The 14,795-nt window shown below is 36.5% G+C and overlaps 2 protein-coding genes across 5 annotated transcripts in view; both read left to right on the top strand.

Moving 5' to 3' along the window:
• Positions 1–14,795, top strand: part of PFKFB1 (6-phosphofructo-2-kinase/fructose-2,6-biphosphatase 1) — a 113,285-nt gene that overhangs the window by 46,668 nt on the left and 51,822 nt on the right. The window lies entirely within an intron of this gene.
• On the top strand, positions 12,021–12,862 carry LOC116582935 (60S ribosomal protein L7-like). Its single transcript, XM_032330803.1, has one exon. It carries the CDS (start codon positions 12,045–12,047, stop codon positions 12,789–12,791), a length of 747 nt encoding a protein of 248 aa, XP_032186694.1. The 5' UTR covers positions 12,021–12,044; the 3' UTR covers positions 12,792–12,862.

The raw sequence follows: 14,795 nt of genomic DNA, 5'->3' as shown, positions 1-14,795 counted from the left end.
TGAAGTGGTTACTACCTATGTTCTCTAGGATTTTGATGGATTCCTATCTCACATTTAGGTCTTTCAACTATTTGAGTCCATTTTTGTGTGTGGTATAAGGAAGTGGTTCAGTTTCATTCTTATGTGTGTGGCTGTCCAATTTTCCAAACAGCATTTGTTGAAGAGACTCTTTTTTTTCCCCCCATTGGATAGTTTTTTCCAATTGGTTGAAGATAAGTTGACCATAGAGTTGAGGGTCCAATTCTGGGCTCTCTATTATCTTTTCTTTTCTTTTTTTAAGATTTTATTTATTTATTTGACAGACAGAGATGACAAGTAGGCAGAGAGGCAGGCAGAGAGAGGGGGAAGAAGGCTCCCTGCTGAGCAGAGAGTCTGATGTGGGGCTCAATCCCAGGACCCTGAGACCATGACCTGAGCCGAAGGCAGAGGCTTAACTCACTGAGCCACCCAGGCACCCTGGGCTCTCTTCTGTTCCATTGATCTACAGGTCTGTTTTTGTGTGAATACCATATTGTCTTGATGATTACAGATTTGTAATAGAGTTTGAAGTCCAGAACTGTTATGCCTTTAGCTTTAGTTTTCTTTTTCAACATTCCTTTGGCTATTCAGGTTCTTTTCTCATTCCATACAAATTTTAGGATAATTTGTTCCAGCTCTGTGAAAAATGTTGATGGTATTTTAATAACGATTGTATTGAGTGTGTAGCTTGCTTTGGGTAGCATAGATAATTTAACAATATTTGTTATTCCAATATATGAGCAGGGAATGACTTTCCATTTAATTGTCCTTTCATCAATTTTTTTCATAATTGTGCTATACTTTTCAGAGTCCAGATTATTTCCCTCTTTGGTTAGGTTTATTCCTAGGTATTTTATGGGTTTGGGTATAATTGTAAATGGGATTGTTTTCTTAATTTCTCTTTCTTCTGTTTCATTGTTAGTGTATAGAAATTCAACTGACTTCTTTACATTTTGTTTGTGACCTGCCATTTTGCTGAATACCTGTATGAGTTCTAGCGATTTGGGGGGTGAGGTCTTTGGGGCTTCAAAGTAGAATACTATGTCATCTGCAAAGAGTAAGTTTGGCTTTACTTTTGCCAATTTGGATGTGTTTCATTTATTTTTGTTGTCTGGTTGCTGAGGCTAGGACTTCTAGTACTATGTTGAATACCGGTGGTGAAAGTGAACATCCCTGCCATATTCCTGACCTTAGGGGAAAAGCTCTCAGCTTTCCACCTTGAGGATGATACCCACTGTGGGCTTTTCATATAAAGTTTTTATAACATTGAGGTATGTTCCCTCTATTCCTACATGGCAGAGAGTTTTAATCAAGAAAGGATGCTGTACTTTGTCAAATGTTTTTTTCTACATCCATTTAGAGGATCACATGGTTCTTGCCATTTCTTTTATTAATGTGAGGTATTGTATTGATTGATTTGTGAATGTCTAATCAATTTTGCAGCCCAGGAATAAATTCCACTTGATTGTGGTAAATAATCCTCTTAATGTACAGTTGGATTCCATTACCTAGTATCTTGGTGAGGATTTTTACATCCATGTTCATCAGGAGTATTGGTGTATAATTCTCTTTTTTGGTGGGATCTTTGTCTGGTATTGAGATCAAGGTAATGCTAGCCTTGTAGAATGGGTTTGGAAGTTTTCCTTCCATTTCTATTTCTTGAATCAGGTTCAGAAAAATATGTATTAATTCTTTAAATGTTTGATAGAATCCCTCCAGGAGGACATTTGGTCCTTGATTCTAGTTTGTTGGGATATTTTTTATTACTGATTCCATTTCTTTGCTGATTGTGGGTCTGTTCAGGTTTTCTCTTTCTTCCTGTTTCAGGAAGTTTATATGTTGTAGTTTGTATGTCTCTAAGAATGCATCCATTTCATCTAGATGCATAATTTGTTGGCATACAGTTACTCATAATATGTTTTTATAAATTTTGTACTGCTTCAGTGTTGGTTGTGATCTCTATTCTTTCATTTATTACTTTATTTATTTGGTTCCTTTCTCTTTTTTAAAATAATCATTTGGCTAGGGATTTATTGATCTTATTAATTCTTTAGAAGAAACAGCTTCTAGTTTCAATTACCCATTCTACTGTCCTGGTTTCTATTTCATTGATTTCTAAACTAATCTTTATTATTTCTCTTCTGCTGGATTTATGCTTTATTTGCTTTTCTTTTTCCAGCTCCTGTAGGTATAAATTTAGGTTATACATTTGAGACTTTTTTTTTGTTTCTTGAGAGAGGCTTGTATCACTATATACTTCCCTCTTAGAATCATCTTTGTTGCATCCCAAAGGTTCTGAACAGTTGTGTTTCATTTTCATTTTGTTTCCTTTGTTTTTTTTTAATATTCTCTTGTGTTTCCTGGTTGACCCGTTCATTATTTAATAGGATGTTCTTTAATATCCATGTATTTGTGTTAATTCCAAATTTTTGCTTTTTTAAAATAGATTTTATTCATTTATGTTTTTGAGAGAGGGAGAGAGACCATAAGCAGGTGGAGAGGCAGGGAGAAGTAGACTCCACAATGATCAGGGAGTCTGACAAGGGGTTTGATCCCAGGACCCTGGGATCATGATATGAACAAAAGAAAGACACTTGGCTGACTGAGCCATCCAGGCACCCTTCCAAATTTTTCTTGTTTTTGAATTCAAGTTTTAAAATACTGTGGTCTGAAAATATGCAGCAAATAATCCCAGAATTTTGGTACCAACTGAGACCTGATTTGTGACCCAGTATGTGATCTATCCTGGAGAATGTTCCATTTACACTCAAAAAGAATGTGTATTTTGCTGTTTTAGGATGAAATGTTCTGAATATGTGTTAAGTCCATATGGGCCAGTGTGGCATTCAAAACCCTTGTTTCCTTGTTGATCTTCTGCTTTGATGATATGTCCACTACTATGAATGGGGCATTAATGCCCCCACTATTATTGTATTTTCAACAGTGAGTTCCTTTAATTTTGTTATTTATGGGTTTATGTATTTGGCTGTTCCCAAGTTAGGGGCATAAATACTTACAATTTGTAGATTTTCTTGTTTGGATAGATCCTTTTATTATGATATAGTGTCCTTCTTCATCTCTTACTATGGTATTTGCTTTAAAATCTAGTTTGTCTGATATAAGGATTGCTACCCCAGCTTTCTTTTGGTGTCCATTAGCAGCAATAAATGATTCTCCACCCCTCACTTTCAATCTGGAGGTGTCTTTAGGTATAAATTGAGTATCTTGTAGACAGCATATCAATGGGTCCTGTTTGTTATTGTTGTTGTTTACATTTAATATAACTTTTGTCTTTTGACTGGTCATTTAGTTCATTTACATTCAGAATAATTGTTGAAAAACATGAATTTAGTGTCACTGTGTAACCTGTAAAGTCACTATTTCTGAAGATTGTCTCTGTTCCTGTTCCTTTCTGGTCTTTGTGATTTTTGGGCTCTCTCTCTGCTCAGAGGCCATTCAATATTTCTTATAGGGCTGGTTTAGTAATTACAAATTATTTTAGTTTCTGTTTGTCCTGGAAACCCTTTATGTCTTCTATTCTGAATGACAGCCCTCCTAGATAAAATATTCTTGCTACATGTTTTTCTCTTTTAGCATCTTGAATATATCATGCCAGTGCTTTCTGGTCTGCCAGTTATCTGTGGACAGGTCTGCTGCCAGCCTTATATTTCTAAGCTTGTCGATAAAGGGCTTCTTTTGCCAAGCTGCTTTTCTCTTTAACTCTGAAATTTGCAAGTTTCATTATAATTTGGTAAGATGTTGACTTATTTTTGTTTATTTTGGGGGGGGTCTCTTTGCCTCCTGGACTTGAATGTTTCCTTTCTCAGATAAGGGAAGTTTTCAGATATAATTTGTTCAAATAAACCTTCTGCCCCCCCATGGGACCCCAATTATTCTAATATTATTTTGCTTTATGGTATCACTGATTTCTCAAATTCTGCCTTCATGATCCAGTAGTTTTTTTTCTCTTTTCCTTAGCTTCCTTATTCTCCATCATTTTGTCTTCTGTATCATTGACTCTCTCTTCTGCCTCATTTATCCTAGAAGTTAGAGCCTCCATTTTTTACTGCATGTCCATAATAGCCTTTTTAATTTCAGCCTGACTGGGTATTAGTTCTTTTATTTCTCCAGTAATGTATGAACTTGTGTTTTCTATGCTTTTCAAAGCCCAGCTCATATGTTTATAATCATTGTTTTGAATTCTAGTTTTGACATCTTACTTATATCCATATTAATTAAATCATTGGAAGTGAGTACTGCCTCCTATTCTTTCTTTTAGGGTGAATTTCTCCATCTCCTTTTTTTAAAAGATTTTATTTATTTATTTGACAGAGAGAGATCCCAAGTAGGCAAGGAGGCAGGCGGGGGGTGGGGGGGAACAGGCTCCCTGCCAAGCAAAGAGCCCAATGTGGGGCTTGATCCCAAGGACCCTGGGATCATGACCTGAGCCAAAGACAGAGGCTTAACCCACTGAGCCACCCAGGTGCCCTCCATCTCATTATTTTGTACAGAAAAGAATAGTTGAAAGATTGAAAGAAAGAGAAAAATACAAAAGTAACAACAATAACGACACCAGACAAATACAAATAAGATAAACCATTAGAAAACAGAAACAAAAGAGAGAGAGAGAGAGAGAGAGAAATCAAACCAGATATAAAATAGAACAAAACAATAAACTAGATACTGGGTGCATTTTAGTCTGTTTGTTAGAAGAAACTAGATCCCAAAGAAGGAATGAAAGAAAAACTTATATATATAAAATTGAATACAATGAAATGAAACCAGAAATGAATATATATAGTTTATATACTTATATTATTAATTAATTAATATTATATATTTATATTATTATATTCATTATATAGAGTAAAATAGAAGTTAAAAAATACTTTAAAAAGAATTGATAGGAGGGACGCCTGGGTGTCCCTCATTGAATACAATGAAATGAAACCAGAAATGAATATATATAGTTTATATACTTATATTATTAATAATTAATATTATATATTAATATTATTATATTTATTATATAGAGTAAAATAGAAGTTAAAAAATGCTTTAAAAAGAATTGATAGGAGGGACGCCAGGGTGGCTCAGTGGGTTAAAGCCTCTGCCTTTGGCTCGGGTCATGATCTCAGGGTCCTGGGATCGTACCCCATGTCAGGCTCTCTGCTCAGCAGGGAGCTTGCTTCCATTCCTCTCTCTCTCTGCCTGCCTCTCTGCCTACTTGTGATCTCTGTCAAATAAATAAAACTTAAAAAAAAAGAATTCATAGGATATGAAAATAGCTGAAAAGAAAAATGAATAAATAAATAAAACTTAAAGACTAAAAAATAATAAAAAAAAATTTTTTAAACACAAAAGTAATATACTGTTTTTCCTAAGAGCTGAAGTTTTGCAGTTATCTATGATCGGTAATGTGATGTTAAACATTTGTTCCTGCTGGTCTTCTGGGTGAGGGGCCTGTTGTACTGATTCTCAGGTGTCTTTGCCTGGATAGAATTGCACCCTTCTTGCCAGGGGTCCAGGCTAAGTATAAGTGACTTCAGATTGCTCCATGTGCTGATATGCTGCCCGAAGTTTTTCTATACCTATGTTGGTATTGAAAATGACAGCATCCTAATCCAAGCCACAGAGTTGAGAGTCATCACCCCTGCTCTTCAGTGAGCCTTCACAGAAAAGCAGTCAACCACTAATGTCTCCTTGGTTTACATCCACACTCTGTGCTCATGCAGCTTATGACCAAGCATTTTTATCTCAGGCACACAACCCTGTTTTCAGTCTCCAAACTTTATGGACATGCACCCACACCACTCCTCCCAGGGGAGTGATGGGGGTCTTCCCATGGTTCTGCCTCTTGCTGGGCCCCCAGTATGAGAGCAGAAGCGCAACCATGAAGCAGTTTGTGGTTTATGGCAACATTGAGCAGAAAGCCATCTCTCGGACTCACTGTTTTCAGCCAGCTTCCCTGCTCCAATGCTTGGGAATTCTGCTGCACTCAGTCATCCCTATTCTTTTTATGATCCCCGGGGTTCCTGAGACCATACTGTCCCACCTCGGATTCTGCCCCACTTTGCCTCCTAAGCACCTTTCAAGCAGACTTCTAAAAGTTCTGATTTTTTGCTCCACTGTTTATAACACTTCGAGTACCCAGCTTATGGAGGGTCCCTCCCCTGCATTTTATCTTCCAATAAACTGCCTTGAATTCACGTCTCCACACTTCCTACCTTGCCAAAAGTGGTCGCTTTTCTAGAATTGCAGTGATTTTTTTTGTTTGATCTCTGGTTGATTTCACAGGTGTTCAAAATGATTTGATGACTATCTAGCTGAATTCCAGGGACCAGACAAAATTAGGGTCCCCTACTCCTCTGCCATCTTAATTCTTCCCCAATGATTTTATTTTTAATTTCTGTAAATATTATTTGTTTTTTTAAAAGTCATGTGGTCTCTTTTTTAGTCTCATATTTCTTTGACATATTTTTATTTCTTTTTCTGTTTCTTTAAACCTATTACATTTGTTTATTTTACAGTAAGCATCAGAAAGTTGCAATAGCAGTTTTGTAATTCTGATTTATCAGTTTATTGTAACTGTGGATTCTTGTTCATAAAGACTTTTTCCTTCTTGGAGAGTGTGTGTGTGTCTGTGTGTGTGTGTCTGTGTGTGTGTGTGTGTTGCCTTGTTGTTGTCTTCCATAGAGGCAATGTACATTCCAACCCCAAAACCAGTTGAATGCAGGCTTTGGTTAGGAACTCTAAGGAACACTTTGTTTCCTTCACAAAAACAAGGTTGAGACCATCTTTCCCATTTTTTTAAAACCAACTGATAATGTCACCTTATTGTGTCCTGACTTTAGGCAGACTCTCTAATTCAACCTCCAACCTTGAGCCCAGAATTTTGTTTAGTAGCCCTTGTATATGCTGTCTCTTAAAGCCAAAGTTCTAAGGCAGGAATTTTTCAATCTAAAACTTTGTGGCTTGAAACAGAAAACATCTAGAAGAGAGGGAAAGAAGGCAGAGTAGGGATACCCAAAGCTCATCTCATCCCACAGACAGAACTAGATAACACTCAAAAAGTGTAAATAACCCAGGAAATGACCCAAAGACTGACAAAACAAACCCCATAACCAAAGGTAGAGAAAAGTCCACATCAAAGAAGGTAGGAAAGGCAAAGACACTATTTTGAGGTTTAAAATGGAATGTGGCTATTCTTAAATGGGAGGAAGCTGGGAGCACAGTGAAGGGCAACAAAAAGATTGAGGTCTCCACGTGGGGAAGAAAAACACTCATAGTTTTTGACTTTGAAAGTGAGATAGGCCAAATTTCATGAGTTCATGAGTTCTTATATTCAGTGAGAATTAAAGCCTGGAATTCTAAAAATGAGTAGGCTGGGCTCTGGGGAAGCCCTGAAGGTATCAGAAAACTGAGTCCCTGACCTTAAAGAGGCAGCATGTCAAATAGCCTGAGCAGATACAACCAGTATCTGAACCAGTAGTTTGAAAAGTGCCTTGGGCACATAGGAGGGTGAGAAATTTACTCATCTCAGAGCATGGCTTTGGAGTGCCAGGGATCACAGGGAGACCTCTCCAAGAACAAAGGAGTTGGCAGGCACCATTTTCCTCCTTCACCTCCAGCATAAATACATGACCTTCTGTGGGAAACAGAGCACTGATGCTCACTACTTGCTTGCACCAAGCCTCCACCCCTTGTTCTTCAACAGATCTTTCTTCCCCAGTCATGCTTACCCCACACCCAGTGCTGTGGGGCCCCTCCCTCAGAAAACCAATACAAACCTTGCCAGCACCATGTCTTCCAGTCTACACATTTTGTGGGGCCTAGGTCCTGAAAGATGCATCACCTGCAGAAGGCACTTCAAAAAACTAAGGCATTCCTTCTTAAAAATGCACACTCTGAGGTGCCTAGGTGGCTCAGTTAGCTAAGTGTCAGCCTTTGACTCAAGTCATGATCCCAGGGTCCTGGGATCGAGCCTTGCATCAAGCTCCCTGTTCGGTGGAGAGCCTGCTTCTCCCTCTGCTTCTGTTTGCTGCTCACCCCACTTATGCTCAGTCTCCTTCTCTATCAAATAAATAAATAAAATCTTTTAAAAATATACACCCTACATATGCATGCTTTGAAGATGCCCTTAGACCTGCCCAATCCAGACAGTGGTGATTCCAGGTCTCATTTGGCAAGAAGACCAGCATTTACCTTGGTAAAATGCACCCACCACTGCCAGGGACCAAACAGTCTTCACAACAGGCAAAGAGAGCCACCATAGACCAGTGGACTGAAGTGAAAAGCAGGAAAAACACAACAGGGCATAGAAAGGAGTCACTCCCTAATGTGCCATGTCCTTGGGGACATGGGACACTATAATGCAGGACATTTCATGACCTCTTCTTCATAGGAACATTACCTCCAAGAACAGGAGATATAGCTGACTTTCCTAACACAGAGAAACAAACAATGAGAGTTAGAAAAAAGTGAGAAAAAAAAAACAAAAAAAAATCCTAAAATGAAAGAATAAGAACACAATAAAGCAAGAGACATAAGCAAAATGGATATAAAAAATATGTCTGTCAGAGAATTTAAAGTAATGTTCATAAGGATGCTCACTTAACTTGAGAAAAGGGAGAATGTCAGTGAAACCCTTAGCAAAGAGATGAAACAGAACCAATCAGAGATGAAAAACACAATAAATGAAATTTAAAAATACACTTGATGAAATAAATAGCAGGCTGGAGGAAGCAGAAAAATAAATAATGACCTGGAAGACAGGAATGGAATGTAACCAAGCTGAGCAAATGAGAGGTAAAAAATGTGTAAATTGAGTCTTAGGATACTCAGTGATTCCATTCAGTGTAATAATATTCAGATTATAGGGATCGCAGAAGAAATGAGAGACAAAGGAGCAGAAAATTTATTTTTTTTTAAATAGCTGAGGGATGCCTGGGTGGCTCAGTGGGTTAAAACCTCTGCCTTTGGCTCAGGTCATGATCCCAGGGTCCTGGGATCAAGACCCACATGGTGGGGGGGGGTCTCTGCTCTGCAGGGAGCCTGATTCCTCCTCCTCTCTCTCTCTGCCTACTTGTCTGTCAAATAAATAAATAAATAAAATCTTTTAAAAAATTAAAAATTAAAAATTAAAAAATAGCTGAAATCTTCACTAAACTGTGGAAAAAAAACAGATATCCAGATCCAAGAGCTACAGAGATTCCTCCCCAAAAAAATCAGCTCAAGGAGGTTAACAATAAGACACATAGCAATTACAATGGCAAAAAGTAGTGATAAAGAAAAATTAAGTTGCAAGAGAAAAGAAGACAGTTATATACAAGGAAAAACTCCATAAGGCTATTTGTGGATTTTCAGCAGAAACTTAGCATGGCAGAAGAAAGTGGCATGATATATTCATGTTGCTGAATGGAAAAACTCTGCAACCAAGAATACCCCATCCAGTGGCCTACCACTCTCAATAGAAGGAAAGATAAATGAACAAAAACACAATAATAACAACAAAAAATCCAAAGCAGTTCAAGATCATTAAGCTAGCCCTGCAAGAAATATTAAAGGGAACACTTTGAGTGAAAATGAAAGACCAAAAGTTACAGTATGAAGGCAAGAAACACAAAAGCAATAAAAAATAATAATGTTTCTGTAAAACATCACATCAAAAAACTCATAAAAGTATTTCAAATATGACAACATATACCTAAAACATGAGTAGGAGAATAAAGAATGGGTTCAAACTGAAATGACCATCAACTTAATACAATTTATTGTATGCAGAAGAGGTTATATACAAAACTAATGGTAACCACAAATCAAAAACCAGTAATAAATATACAAACAGTAAAGGTAAAGAAACAAAATATATCTCTAAAAAACACCCAGCAAACCATGAGAGAGAGAAATAGAAGGATCAGAAAAAAACCTTACAACCACAAAACAGAAATAAAATGGCAATAAATATATAACTATCAACAATTACTTTGAATATAATAGGGTTAAATTGTCCAAACAAAAGACATAGGGTAAAAGGATGACTGAGAAAATAAAGCCCATCTACACGACCTACAAGAGACTCACTTTAGACTGAAAGATACTTGCAGACTGTAAGTGAGAGGATCGAGAAACATCATACAGATGGATGTTAAAAGAAAGGGAGAGTAGCAATACTTCTATTGGACAAATTAGATTTTACAACAAATTCTGGGGGCACCTGGGTGGCCCAGTTGGTTAAGTGACTGACTTCGGCTCAGGTGATATCCTAGGTTCCTGGGACCAAGCCCCTCATTGGGCTCCCTGCTCAGTGGGAAGTCTGCTTCTCCCTCTCCCTCTGCTGCTCTGCCTGCTTGTGTCTCTCACTCTGTCAAATAAACAAAAAGTCTTTTTTAAAAAGCCTGTAACAAGAGACAAAGAAGGACACTACATCATAATAAAAGAGACAATCCAACAAGAAGATGTAACAACTGTAAATATTTGTGCATTCAAAGTAGGAGCACCCAAATACATAAAGCAGTTAATAACAAACATAAATTTCCTTTAATAACAAACATCAAGTTCATTAACACCTCACTAACATCAAAGGATAATCTAAACAGAAAATAAAAAAAGAAACAATGGTTTTGAATGACACACTGGAATACATGGATTTAGCAGATATGTCTAGAATTTTCCATCCTAAAACCATAGAATACACACTCTTTTAAAGTGCACATGGAACATTCTCCAGAGTAGATCACATATTAACCCACAAAACAAACCTGAACAAATTAAAGACCAAAATCATACTATGCACATGTTCTGACCAAAACACTATGAAACTAGAAGTCAACCACAAGAAAAATCTGTAAAGACCACAAATACATGGAGGTTGAATAACATGCTACTAAACAATGTATGCATAAAATAAGAAATCAAAGAAGAAATTTAAAAATACACAGAAACAACTGGAAATGAAAACACAATGGTCCAAAACCTTTGGGATGCAGCAAAAGAAGTCCTAAGAGGGAAATATATAGCAATATAGCCCTACCTCAAGAAGCAAGAAAAATCTCAGATTAATAAAAATGAATCTTACACCTAAAGGAGCTAAAAGAAGAACAAAAACTAAATAACAACAACAACAAAAACCTAAAACCTTCAGAAGGGAATAAATTAATACAGATTAGAGCAGAATTAAATAATATACAAAATTTAAAAAAAACAATGAAACTAAAAGATGGTTCTTTGAAAAAAGTCAATAAAAGTGATAAATGTCTTGCCAGACTTGTCAAGAAAAAAGAAGAAAGGATTCAAATAAATAAACTCACAAATGAGAATGGAGAAATAACAACCAACACTACAGAAATACAAATAATCATAAAAGAATATTATGAAAAATCATATGCCAAGAAATTAGACAACCTAGAGGAAATGGGTAAATTCCTAGAAATATATAAACTACCACAACTGAAACAGGAAGAAATAGAAAACTTGAACAGAACAATAACTAGCAAAGAAACTGAATCAATAATGAAGAAGCTCTAAACAAACAAAAGTTTAGGACTGAATGGCTTCACAGATGAATTCTACCAAACACATAAAGAAGAGTTAATACCTGGTTTTTTTTTTCAAACTATTCCAAAAAATAGAAAAGGAACAAAAACTTCCAAATTCATTCTATGAGGCCAAAATTAGCCTGATAGCAAAACTGGATAAAGACTTCACTTAAAAAAAAAAAAACCAACTACAGGCCAATATCCCTGATGAACATAAATGCAGAAATAATAAAATACTAGCAAATTGAATATAACAGTACATTAATAAAATAATTTACCATGATCAAGTGAGATTCATTCATTGGTTGCAAGAGTGGTTTAGTACTTGCTAATTAATCAATGTGATACATCACATCAATACGAGAAAGGATAAGAACCATACGATCCTTTCAATAGATGCAAAAAAAGCATTTGGCAAAGCACTACATTTGCTCTTGATAAAAACTCTTAACAAAGTAGGTTTAGAGAGCTCTTTTTCCGGCTGGAACCATGGAGGGTACAGAGGAGAAGAAAAAGAAGGTTCCTGCTGTGCCAGAAACCCTTAAAAAGAAGCGAAGGAATTTCGCAGAGCTGATGATCAAGCGTCTGAGGAAGAAGTTTGCTCGAAAGATGCTTCGAAAGGCAAGGAGGAAGCTTATCTATGAGAAAGCCAAGCATTACCACAAGGAGTACAGACAGATGTACAGGACCGAGATTCGGATGGCGAGGATGGCAAGAAAAGCTGGCAACTTCTACGTACCTGCAGAACCCAAGTTGGCGTTTGTCATCAGGATCAGAGGCATCAATGGTGTGAGCCCAAAGGTTCGAAAGGTGTTGCAGCTCCTTCGCCTTCGTCAAATCTTCAATGGCACCTTTGTTAAGCTCAACAAGGCTTCAGTTAACATGTTAAGGATTGTGGAACCATATATAGCATGGGGGTACCCTAACCTGAAGTCAGTGAATGAATTGATCTACAAGCGTGGTTATGGCAAAATCAACAAGAAGCGAATTGCCCTGACAGATAACACATTGATTGCCCGATCTCTTGGTAAATATGGCATCATCTGCATGGAGGATCTGATTCACGAGATCTATACTGTTGAAAAACGTTTCAAAGAGGCAAACAACTTTTTATGGCCCTTTAAATTATCTTCTCCACGAGGGGGGATGAAGAAAAAGACCACCCATTTTGTGGAAGGTGGAGATGCTGGCAACAGGGAAGACCAGATCAATAGGCTTATTCGAAGAATGAACTAAGGTATCTACCATGATTATTTTTGTAATCGGGCCAGTTAATAAAGGACTACTCTCAAGTGGAAAAAAAAAAAGTAGCTTTAGAGATATAACTCAACAAAATAAAGGCCATATATGAAAACCCCACAGATAAACACCATCCTTAATGGGGAAAAACTGAAAGCTTTTCCCCTAACATCAGGAACAAGAAAAGGATGTCTACTCACAACTTTCATTCAACAAATGACTGGAAGTCCTAGCCACTGCAACCAGATAACAACAACAAAATGTAAAAGGCATCAAATTGGTAAGGAAGAAGTAAAACTTTCATTTGCAGATGACATGGTACTACATATTTAAAAAGTCAAAAGACTTCACCAAAAAAATGCTAGAACTGATAAATGAATTCAGTAAAGTCACAGGATACGAAATCAATGTATGGATATCTGCTGCATATCTATACATCAATAATGAATCAGTTGAGAGAGAAATTAAGAAAACAAACCCATTTATAACTGCCACCAAAAGAATAAGATATCTAGGAATAAATCTAACCAAAGAGATGAAAGAACTGTACTCTAAAAACTATAAAACACTGACAAAAGAAATTGAAGATGATACAAAGAAATTGAAATTCCATGCTCATGGATTAGAAGAACAATTAGTGTTAAAATGTCTATGCTACCCAAAACAATCTGCATAATTAATGCAATCCCTATCAAAATGACAACAGCACTTTTCACAAAACTAGAATTAGAAAGATCTAAAATTTGTATGAAACTGCAAAAAAAAAAAAAAAAAACAACCCGAATAACCAAAGCAATCTTGAAAAAGGAAAGCAAAGTTGGAAGCATCACAATTCCAAACTTCAAGTTTTATTACAAAGCTGTAGTAATAAAAAGAGTACGGTACTGGCACAAAACTAGACACAGATTAATGGAATTGAAAAGAAAACCCAGAAATAAACACACAACTATATGGTCAATTAATCTTTGAACAAAACGGAGGAATATCCAAAGGGGAAAAAAAACAGTCTCTTCAACAAATGGTAGTGGGAAACTGGACAACAAAATGCAAATGAAAGAAATGGACTGTTTTTATACCATACACAAAAATAAATTCAAAATGAATGAAAGACCTAAATTTGAGACCTTAAATCATAAATATCCTAGAAGATGAGGTCCCAATAGTTCATTTATGCTTTTGTTTCCCTTGCCTCCAGCAATGTGTCCAGTAAGAAGTTTCTGCAGCTGAGGTCAAAGAGGGTGCTACCTGTGTTCTCCTCTAATATTTTGATGGTTTCCTGTTGCACATTTAGATCTTTCATCCATTTTGGGAATTTATTTTTGTGTATGGTGTAAGAAAATTGTCCAGTTTTCATGAAAGCTCCTGTATAGCAAAGGGAATAATCAACAAAGCTAAATGGAAGCCTATGGAATTGGAGAAGATATTCACAAACAACATATCAGATAAAAGTTTGGTATCCAAAATCTATAAAGAACTTATCAAACTCAACAACCAAAAAACAAATAATCCATTTAGAAATGGGCAAAAGACATGAATAGACACTTTTCCAAAGAAGACATCCAGGTGGCTAACAGACACATGAAAAGATACACAATATCACTAATTGTCAGGGAAATAGGAATCAAAATTATGAGATACCACCTCACATTAACAACACAAGAAACAACAGGTGTTGGCAAGGATGCAGAGAAAGGGGAACCCTCTTGCCCTGTTGGTGGAAATGCAAACTGGTACAGCCACTCTGGAGAACAGTACAGAGGGTCCTCAGAAAGTTAAAAATAGAATTATTCTATGATCCTTAAATTGCACTGCTAGGTATTTGCCAAAATGATACCAAAAAAAAGAAAAAAAACCTGATTCCAAAGGCTATATGCACCCCAATGTTTATAGTAGCACTATCAACAATAGCCCAACTATGGAAAGAGCCCAAATGTCCATCCATGATGAATGGATAAAGAAGATGTGGTATGTGTGCTATAGATTTGAATACAGATTCTGGAA

Source organism: Mustela erminea, chromosome X, assembly GCF_009829155.1.
Source record: "Mustela erminea isolate mMusErm1 chromosome X, mMusErm1.Pri, whole genome shotgun sequence".
Taxonomy (NCBI): Eukaryota; Metazoa; Chordata; class Mammalia; order Carnivora; family Mustelidae; genus Mustela; species Mustela erminea.
This window is presented reverse-complemented; position numbering and strand designations above follow the sequence as displayed.

What these genes read in the sequence shown, in the direction of transcription:
- LOC116582935 (XM_032330803.1), top strand. Translation starts at nt 12,045, where the DNA reads ATGGAGGGTACAGAGGAGAAGAAAAAGAAGGTTCCTGCTGTGCCAGAA.